This window comes from Sinocyclocheilus anshuiensis, unplaced genomic scaffold (genome assembly GCF_001515605.1).
Source record: "Sinocyclocheilus anshuiensis isolate Anshui unplaced genomic scaffold, SAMN03320099.WGS_v1.1 scaffold1312, whole genome shotgun sequence".
Lineage (NCBI taxonomy): Eukaryota > Metazoa > Chordata > Actinopteri > Cypriniformes > Cyprinidae > Sinocyclocheilus > Sinocyclocheilus anshuiensis.
The window spans coordinates 298,680-308,802 of NW_015544237.1; the positions used below are offsets into that span (position 1 = coordinate 298,680).

Genomic DNA, 10,123 nt, shown 5'->3' on the forward strand with positions numbered 1-10,123 from the left:
GTGAATGAACTCTCTCTCTCTCTCTCTCACACACACACACACACACACACACACACACACTCTCTCTCTCACTATCTCACTCAATTCAATTCAATTCAAATGAGTTTTATTGGCATGACTTGCACAGTATTGCCAAAGCATTGTCCATTACATGAATAAGGAATAAACGATTATTATATACCTAAACAAAACAAGAATAGATCTGTAAAATACTTAAGTAAATAAGTACATGTATACTTTCTTTCTCTTTTTTCCACAAACAAGAAACAAGAAAAATATTTAAGACATTGTTAAACAAAAAACAACAGTACAACATGTAAGAAATGGCTCTCACACACACACACACACACACACAGCTGTAGTGATTGTTGTGTTATTAATGTCTCTGTTCTTGTGTTCAGATGCCTGTTTTCTCACACTGGATCCAAACACAGCACACACTCGTCTCAGTCTGTCTGAGGAGAACAGAAAGGTGACATATGTGGAAGAGAAACAGCCGTATCCTGATCATCCAGACAGATTTGATGAGTGGCCTCAGGTGTTGTGTAGAGAGAGTGTGTGTGGACGCTGTTACTGGGAGACTGAGTGCAGTGGAGATGTGTTTATATCAGTGTCATATAAGAGCACCAGCAGGAAGGGAGGTGTTGAGTGTTTGTTTGGATCTAATGATCAGTCCTGGAGTTTGATCTGCTTTCCCTCCAGATACTCATTCTGGCACAATAACATACACACTGTTCTCCCAGTAGAGTCCATCAGCAGTAGAATAGGAGTGTGTGTGGATCACAGTGCAGGAACTCTGTCCTTCTACAGTGTCTCTGACACAATGAGCCTCATCCACACAGTCCAGACCACATTCACTCAGACGCTCTATCCTGGGTTTGGGTTTGGATCTGGATCATCAGTGAAACTGTGTTGATGAATCAGAATAGACTGTTGAGAGATTCTACCCATAATGCTTTGAGCTGCATGATAAATCATTAACAGTGAGTTGTTATAGAGTCTCTTTTCTCTTCATGACATTAATACTGCAGCTGAACTTCGGTCACTGAAATAATGTCAGAATAAATGTGTGTAATAAATCCTCATATAGACAGTAAGATCAGTGTGTGTGTGAGTCCTGCTGAGGGACCATGTGTTTCTGTGCTTTTATTAACATCTGTTTGTGTTGATTTAGTTTTTAATGTAGTATCACATCAATCATATCTATTATTACTATTATAATTACCTTTCAGTTCAAATGGTCACAGTCAACAAATCAATTTCATCATTCACCTTATGGAGCTCCGGCCCTTTCCAGTGTTTTGTGTTCTTGTGTCATGAGTCTCTGTATTATTAACTGTGGAATTTGTTTTTATTTTTAGGATACAGCTTGTTAATAATTTATTCTATTATAGATCAGTGGGTAAAACCTGTAAATGACATGAAATTTTAAGCTATTGAAATAGTGTGTGCAGTCATGGCCAAACGTTTTGGCAGTGACATACATTTTGTGTTTTGCAAAGTTTGCTGCTTAAGCTTTTGTGGTGTTCATTCACATTGTTTCTAGATTATTGTGTAGAGTGATCAGATGTATTTTAAATAATTGCTAAAAGCTTCATTGGCCAAAAAATTAACTTTCACAAAAATCAAATTTCACTGTTTTTTCATCCTGACACAAAATGACCTGCTAACATTATTTACTAATCATATCAGCAGCACATGTGAAAGTGTGAATGAGTACTAATCAGGTAAAATCACTATCATACTAATTAGATTGTAAGAGCAGACTGATTGCTATAAAAGGAGGGAAGAAGCGCTTCCAGTCATTGTGTTCTTGTTAGCAATGGTTACCTCCAAAGAAACACGTGCAGCCTCGCTTTGCATCAAAATGGCCTCACATGCAAGGAAATTGCAAAACGTCCTGCAAGAGCGACTTCTTCCAACGATCCATGAGCAATTTGGTGATGATCCATGCATTTTCTAGCATGATGGAGCACCATGTCACAAAGCAAGAGTGATAAAGAAGTGGCTCGAAGATCATTACATTGAAATTTTTGATCCGTGGCCAGGCAACTCCCCGGATCTCAATCCCATAGAGAACCTGTGGTCAGTCCTCACAAGGCGAGTGGACAAGCAGAAACCCGCAAATTGTGATCAACTCTGAGAACTAATAAGGCAAGAATTGATCGCCATCAGTCAGGATTTGGCCCCGAAGCTAATATCCAGCATGCCAGAGCGAATTGCAGAGGTTATGAAGAACAAGGGTCAACACTGTAAATATTGACTCATATTTTCTTGCCAATAAAAGCCTTTAAAACTTATGATATGCTTATCATTGTTTTTCAGTATACTATAGAAACGTGGAAAAATAACCTACAAATACTGAAGCAGCAAACTTTGCAAAACACAAAATTGATGTCACTGCCAAAACTTTTGGCCATGACTGTATGTGTGTGTGTGTGTGTGTGTGTCCGTGTGTTACTGTGAATCCTCCAGAGCATGTAGAGCAGCGGCTCCTGCTCGTATCCGGGGTCAGTATGTCCCACAGCAGCCTCACGCACACCGCAACTCTGAATCATTCAGCCAATAGAGAATCATTCTGCATTCAAAGACAATGTTTGTATTTTATAACTGAAATAATAAAGAAATTATATATAAATCAGTGCTGCAACAACTCATCAATGAAAATCAAAATAGGAAAATAATCAACAATGAAATCATTATTGATTACTTGTGTCTATGCTCTTACATCAAAACATTTACAGTATATATCAAATACTTTATCTTGTTTTATATTATTTGTCTCTCTTTCTCTCTTTGAAGGAGAACAACAGACAATGCACATCCAATAAAATGCTTTTAATCTGATCAATTAAATAACTAATCAACAGATTACTTATCAAAATCATTGTTAGCTGCAGCACTAATATACAAGTATAAAGTTAAAAATAAATTATCAATCTAACATCAAATCAATATAAATTTCTCTCCTCAGTGAAGAATGAAGTAAATGATTTGACACTCAGATCAGATGAACTAATGACTGCTAATTGAACTCATTAAAGCCTTAATGAATGACTCTAAGAAGCACACCACCGACAAAAAGCATCCATTCAGCTAGCCTTTAGGTGGCTCCCGTACATCACTTTGTGGATGGCGTGCACCGGACCCCCGAAAATTTTTGTGGCGGGTCCGACGCCATCCGCCCCGCCGACCTGGACCTGGTCCTGGTCCAACCACTCGGGGGTCCGAACGAGAGACCCCCAAAGCCCGAAGGCTCCCAAACGCAGTTCAGCCATGCTCCACAGCAGGGCGCCACCAAGTCCCACTTCAGGCCTATCGCATAGGGGGTCTCCCCATTCAAATAATTTGGAAGTGGACGCTTTTCGGGCGGTACCCCCATCCTGCTATTCATCCATTTCCCATACACTTTGTCATGCGGACCCCCATCCCGCTTACCTGCCATTTGTCCATTTCCCATCCAGGTCAGCATGCTGACCACTGCTGACTGCTACTATTTGTTCACTTACCTACTAAAGTGACAATCCCATTCAATAGATTGCAAGTGGGATATGTGTCCATTTGCAACTTATTGAATGGGAGCACTTTAAAAGGTTAGTGGGATAAATGTCCACCAAAGTACTAAACCGATGCCATTCAGTAGATTGCAAATGGGATATGTGTCCATTTCCAACCTATTTAATGGGATCACTTTAGTAGGTTAGTGGGATGATTGTCCACCAAAGTACTAAGCCGATCCCATTCAATACATTGCAAGTGGGATATGTGTCCATTTGCAACCTATTGAATGGGAGCACTTTAATAGGTTAGTGGGATAAATGTACACCAAAGTACTAAACTGATCCCATGCAGTAGATTGCAATTAGGATATGTGTCCATTTGCAACCCATTGAAAGGGACTGCTACAGTAGGTTAGTGGGATGATTGTCCACCAAAGTACTAAACCGATCCCATTCAATAGATTGCAAGTGGGATATGTGTCCATTTGCAACCTATTGAATGGGAGCACTTTAATAGGTTAGTGGGATAAATGTCCACCAAAGTACTAAACCGATCCCATTCAGTAGATTGCAATTGGGATATGTGTCCATTTGCAACTTATTGAATGGGACCCCTTTAATAGGTTAGTGGGATAAATGTCCATCAAAGTACTAAACCGATCCCATTCAGTAGATTGCAATTGGGATATGTGTCCATTTGCAACCTATTGAATGGGAATCCTTTAATAGGTTAGTGGGATAAATGTCCACCAAAGTACTAAACCGATCCCATTCAGTAGATTGCAAGTGGGATATGTGTCCATTTGCAACCTATTGAATGGGAATGCTATAGTAGGTTAGTGGGATGATTGTCCACCAAAGTACTAAACCGATATCATTCAATAGATTGCAAGTGGGATATGTGTCCATTTGCAACCTATTGAATGGGAGCACTTTAACAGTTTAGGGGGATAAATGTGCATCAAAGTACTAAACACAATTCAACACAATCATCCCTCAACAGCTCATTCACAAACTGGTCCAGCTGGGGCTCAACACTTCGCTGTGCAACTGGCTGTTGGACTTTCTGACTGGAAGACCTCAGGCAGTTTGGGTCGGCAGCAACACGTCCAGCACCATCACACTGAAGACTGGGGCCCCCCAAGGATGTGTGCTGAGCCCCCTCCTCTTCACTCTGCTGACCCACGACTGCACACCGTCACATAACTCAAACCTCTTCATTAAGTCTGTGGATGACACGACTGTAGTGGGTCTCATTAGCAACAGAGATGAGACAAACTATAGGAGCGAGGTGAGCCGCCTGGCCGGGTGGTGCAGTGACAACAATCTCTCTCTAAATGTGGAGAAGACGAAGGAGATTGTTGTTGACTTCAGGAGAGTGCGCACTCAGCATGCTCCTCTGTCCGTCAATGGTGTGACTGTGGAGAGGGTGAGCAGCACCAAGTTCCTGTTGCAACCTATTGAATGGGAGCACTTTAATATGGGAGTGGGATAAATGTCCACCACAGAACTAAACCGATCCCATGCAGTAGATTGCAATTGGGATATGTGTCCATTTGCAACCTATTGAATGGGAACCCTTTAATAGGTTAGTGGGATAAATGTCCATCAAAGCTCCACAGAACAAAAGAAAATAAATATCTTAATTTCCCTGATTTTTATCTGTCAGGGAAAGTCGTGGCCTAATGGTTAGAGAGTCGGACTCGTAACCCAAAGGTTGTGGGTTCGAGTCTCGTACCGGCAGGGTTTGTAGGTGGGGGGAGTGAATGTACAGCACTCTCTTCCACCTTCAATACCACGACTGAGGTGCCCTTGAGCAAGGCACCGAACCCCCAACTGCTCCCCGGGCGCCGCAGCAAAAAAATGGCTACCCACTGCTCCGGGTGTGTGTTCACTGTTGTGTGTGTGCACTTTGGATGGGTTAAATGCAGAGCACTAATTCCTAGTATGGGTCACCATACTTGGCCACATGTCACGTCACTTTAAGTATTAAATGTGTAAACAATTTTGGGTCATATCATTAACGATTAAATGAGTGATGATGATGACATGTAAAGGAAGCATTGTATGTTATACACTAAAGCAAATATGTTGGTGAGAATATTTTATATGTGTTCGGATCAGGTAAAGATAAAACTATTTTGAGCATATTGTACATTTTTTTACTGCACCTTTTGTGGGTTAAGTTTAAAAGAGAGAGCCTATGTGAGCTTCAGGTTGCTGTCATGTCTGTTTTGGGGTTTTGTTTCATGTTCTTCTTCTTCTTCTTCTTTTGGTTTTATGGCGGGTTGCGAACCTTGTTTCATGTTCATTGTTTTCATGTCTCTTATTTTGTCATAGTCATAATTCCTGTCTAGTCGTGTGATTTCCCTTGATCCTTTTGTATTCCTGCCTAGTGTGTGTGTCATGTTCTGATTGGTTGCTTAAGTCATGTGCCTTGTTTCCCATTGGTTATTGTCCTGTCATGTGGTTCTCAGTTCTGTTTGCTCAGTGGTTGATTCTTGTCATGTGACCCTTATTGTTTGCTATAATTAGCCCTCTTCTTGCCATTGTCTCTTGTCGTGTATTGATGTCGTAACCTGCTGTTGGTGAGTTGTGTTTCTGTTTACGGTCAAGTCTGTTCATGCCAAGTCCGTTCATGCCATGTCAAGTCAAGTTTGTTTCAAGTCAAGTCAAGTCTTTGTTTATTGTTTGGATTTCACATTGTAAATAAACTGCACTTGGGTTCATCATCACAACTCGACTCCAGTGGACTAATCATTACAGTTGCTTACAGTGACTGTATGAGGATTCTGCTGAAAAAAAACAAGGTAGAGCAGTGCAGGTAATCTATTCTGTAAGGCAAGAGTTCAATCCTGTGTGGCTTTAATGAGAAATTTGATGTATAAATTTATTCATCAGTTGGATGCTATTATAATGTTGTTGTCAAATTATAGGCTTACTGTGGTGCGATACCAGTCACTTATGAGAAAACATTGGTAGAACTGTCTCTTTTAATGTGTTTCGTACTGTTTGTGGTGTTTTAGTGTTTTGCTAATGGACCTTGAGTCTGGAAATAAAGTTGAATGAATATTTGTGTGTGTGTGCCCTACTCACTGCTGTCTCTGTGCAAATTGGATGGGTTGAATTCAGAGGAAAATTACAAGTATGGGTTATCATACTTGGCTTATACGTCGCTATCCCTATCACTGTTTACTTTAATAATAGTCAAGTGTGTCGACTTGCAGACACGCCTGTTTTACACACGTCACTCAAACACAGAACCAGGAAACAGGAATCAGTTCAGAGAACGTGAAAGTGTAGTTGAGCTCTTGTATGTTCGTGTCTGTATTCATGAAGTAAAATGGCTGAAGCCATATATTCTCAGGATGAGTTCATGTGTCCAGTGTGTCTGGATCTCCTGAAGGATCCAGTGACCATCCAGTGTGGACACAGTTACTGTGAGAGCTGTATTACAGAACGCTGGGATCAGGAGGATCAGATGAGAGTCTACAGCTGTCCTCAGTGCAGACAGACCTTCAATCCAAGACCTGCTTTATCTAGAAACAGCATGCTGGCTGAAGTGACAGAGAAACTGAAGAAGAGGAAACGTCCTGCTGACTGTTACGCTGGAGCTGGAGATGTGCAGTGTGACGTCTGTACTGGAAGAAAACACACAGCCGTCAAGTCCTGTCTGATGTGTCTGAACTCTTACTGTCAGAATCACCTCGAACAACATGAGAGTTGGTTTAGAGGAAAGAGACACAAAGTGACTGATGACACTGGACGACTGCAGGAGATGATCTGCCAGAAACATGAGAAGGTCCTTGAGGTTTTCTGTCGCACTGACCAGAAATTAGGGCTGCACGATAAATCGCATGCGATATTTAATGCGCATCTTGTCTTGAGCGTCACGAGGAGTTTCATTCACGTAAGCCACACAAAGTGATTGAAGCCACTGGACGACTGCAGGAGATGATCTGCCAGAAACATGAGAAGATCCTTGAGGTTTTCTGTCGCACTGATCAGAAATGTATATGTGTGCTGTGTACGATGTATGAACATAAAAAACACAAAATTGTATCAGCTGCAGAACAGACGACAGAGAAACAGGTATTTAAAACTAGACACTGATTAAATATTGCTGACACTCGTTTAATATGCACAATATTAACAGCTTACAGCATTCACACGTCACACAGCAGCAGAAATGAACAGCAGGTTTACTGCTGGCTGAAAATGCACCAGAAACCCTCATCAGCACAAACTTTCACTAAATAGGCGTTGATTAAACATAAAATGATGGAGTGAACTACTACCTGTTCTTTCACAAAATATATACTTTCATAAGTCAAAATACAAGCTCTACTACTGTACACCGCAGAAACACTGTCAGTGTAAAGCTCTACATCTGTGTCAGTTTCACTTTTATAATACTTACATTATTATCATCTGTTTGTCCTGCAGAAGCAGCTGAAGGAGACGCAGAAGACGTTCCAGCAGAGAATCCAGCAGAGAGAGAAAGATCTTCAGCAGCTGAGAGAGTCTGTGGAGTCTCATAAGGTGAGTCTGGAGAAGAAGAGAAGTTTGTCTCCGTCTCAGTTCAGACTCACTGAAGCCTGAATCACTGTGTGTCCTAACAGCGCTCTGCACAGACAGCAGTGGAGGACAGTGAGAGGATCTTTACTGAGCTCATCCGCTCCATTGAGAGAAGCCGCTCTGAGCTGATACGGCTGATCAGAGATCAGGAGAAGACTGCAGTGAGTCGAGCTGAAGGACGACTGGAGCGACTGGAGCAGGAGATCAATGATCTGAGGAGGAGAGACGCTGAGCTGGAGCAGCTGGAGCACACACAGGATCACATCCAGTTCCTGCAGGTAACACAGATCTAGAAGAACAGGGTCATAAGGGACTTGAACGAGATCCTGCTGTGACAGGAGACTCACAGAGAAACATTTCATGAGTGTGTTATTATATAATCATCAGTCAGACTCTCATCTGATCATCTTCTTTTGAATGAGACGCCACTTACAAATGGCTTTCAGCTCTGGAAATCTCTTAGGATTCATTTCTCTGAGCTCTTTCTTCTGGAAGATATATTTAGCTGCCAAACACCACTAGCGGCACCAACCGTTCAAAACATCACTTACATCTCAACTTTTTATCTAATTTCTCCTTTAAATGTATTATTATTGATATGAAATCAGTGAACTTGTTAATAGAGATTCTGAGTAACATTAATCAAAAATGGATCAGATGATCCTCAAACCTGATAAAAATTCTTTATTTGCCTGTAACACATGGATGAATTTGACGATGAAAACCCCAAACATGAAGTCAGGCTGTATATTAGCAATGCTTCAGTGTATTGAAACCAAATCAAACCTGACTGTGTATTAAGGGTCCTTGTGAAGTTTCAGTGTCTCTGACCGCTCTAAAGTTATAAATAATGCTCAAACTAATCATAGCCTTTGAGCTGCTTTTCCTGAGAATATCTACTCAACCCTACAATGAGACTCTATTGATGTGCTTGAGCTGTTAGATGGACATTTGTGTTCTTAGCAGATGTTTTATCATCCAAACTATTTCCTAGAAAGTTCACATATAGTGTAAGTGGCAAATACTAGATTCTGTAGCTCTAATGTGATATAATGAATATGAGAAGAATAAAGCTGATGCTGTGAATCTGACACAATGAGCCTCATCCTCGCAGTCCAGACCACATTCACTCAGCCACTCTATCCTGGGTTTGGGGTTAAAAAAAGATCATCAGTGAAACTGTGCTGATGAATCAGAATAGACTGACGAGAGATTCTACCCATAATGCTTTGAGCTGCATGATACATCAGTAACAGTGAGATGTTATAGAGTCTCTTCTTTTCTGACATTAATACTGCAGCTGAACTTCTGTCACTGAAATAACGTCAGAATAAATGTGTAATAATTCCTCATACAGACAGTAAGATCAGTGTGTGTGTGTGTGTGTGTGTGTGTGTGTGTGTGTGAGTCCTGCTGAGTGACCATGTGTTTCTGTGCTTTACTCAACCTGTTTGTGTTGATTTAGTTCTTAATGTAGTGTCACATCAATCATTTCTATTATAACTATCATAATTACCTTTTAATTCATATAATCACATAGGAACAGATTTGTGTTCTTGTGTCACGAGTCACTGTTTTTATTGACACACATTTAATTGTTAACTGGAATTTGTTTTTATTTGTAGGTTACAGCTTCTTAATAATTGATTCTATTATAGATCAGTGGTTAAAGCCTGTAAATGACATAAAATTTCAAGCTGTTGAAAGTGTGTGTGTGTGTGTGTGTGTGTGTGTCTTACTATGAATCCTCCAGAGCATGTAGAGTGGCGGCTCCTCCTTGTATCCGGGGTCAGTGTGTCCCACAGCAGCCTCACGAACACCGCGACTCTGAATCATTCTGCATTCAAAAACAATGTTTGTATTTCATAATTTAAATACTAAAGAAATTATATATAAATCAGTGCTGCAACAACTAATCAATGAAAATTAATATAGGAAAATAGTTAATATAATCATTATTGATTACTTTTGTCTATGAAAGTGAAAGTGACGTGACGTGGCCAAGTATGGTTACCCATACTAGGAATTAGTGCTCTGCATTTAAC

General features: G+C 40.7%; 2 protein-coding genes and 1 pseudogene across 2 annotated transcripts in view; all 3 read left to right on the forward strand.

Moving 5' to 3' along the window:
• LOC107697575 (E3 ubiquitin/ISG15 ligase TRIM25-like) overlaps nucleotides 1–8,371 on the forward strand; it is a 17,621-nt gene extending 9,250 nt beyond the window's left edge. The window contains exons 2-3 of the mRNA XM_016498373.1: nucleotides 7,947–8,042; nucleotides 8,123–8,371. Of these exons, the coding sequence (XP_016353859.1) occupies nucleotides 7,947–8,042; nucleotides 8,123–8,371 (345 nt within the window). The remainder of the gene's footprint in view (nucleotides 1–7,946; nucleotides 8,043–8,122) is intronic.
• Nucleotides 339–933, forward strand: LOC107697595 (tripartite motif-containing protein 16-like). Its single transcript, XM_016498394.1, has one exon. It carries the CDS (start codon nucleotides 380–382, stop codon nucleotides 914–916), a length of 537 nt encoding a protein of 178 aa, XP_016353880.1. The 5' UTR covers nucleotides 339–379; the 3' UTR covers nucleotides 917–933.
• On the forward strand, nucleotides 6,532–7,252 carry LOC107697596 (E3 ubiquitin/ISG15 ligase TRIM25-like; annotated as a pseudogene).
• Nucleotides 8,372–10,123: the final 1,752 nt, after the last annotated feature.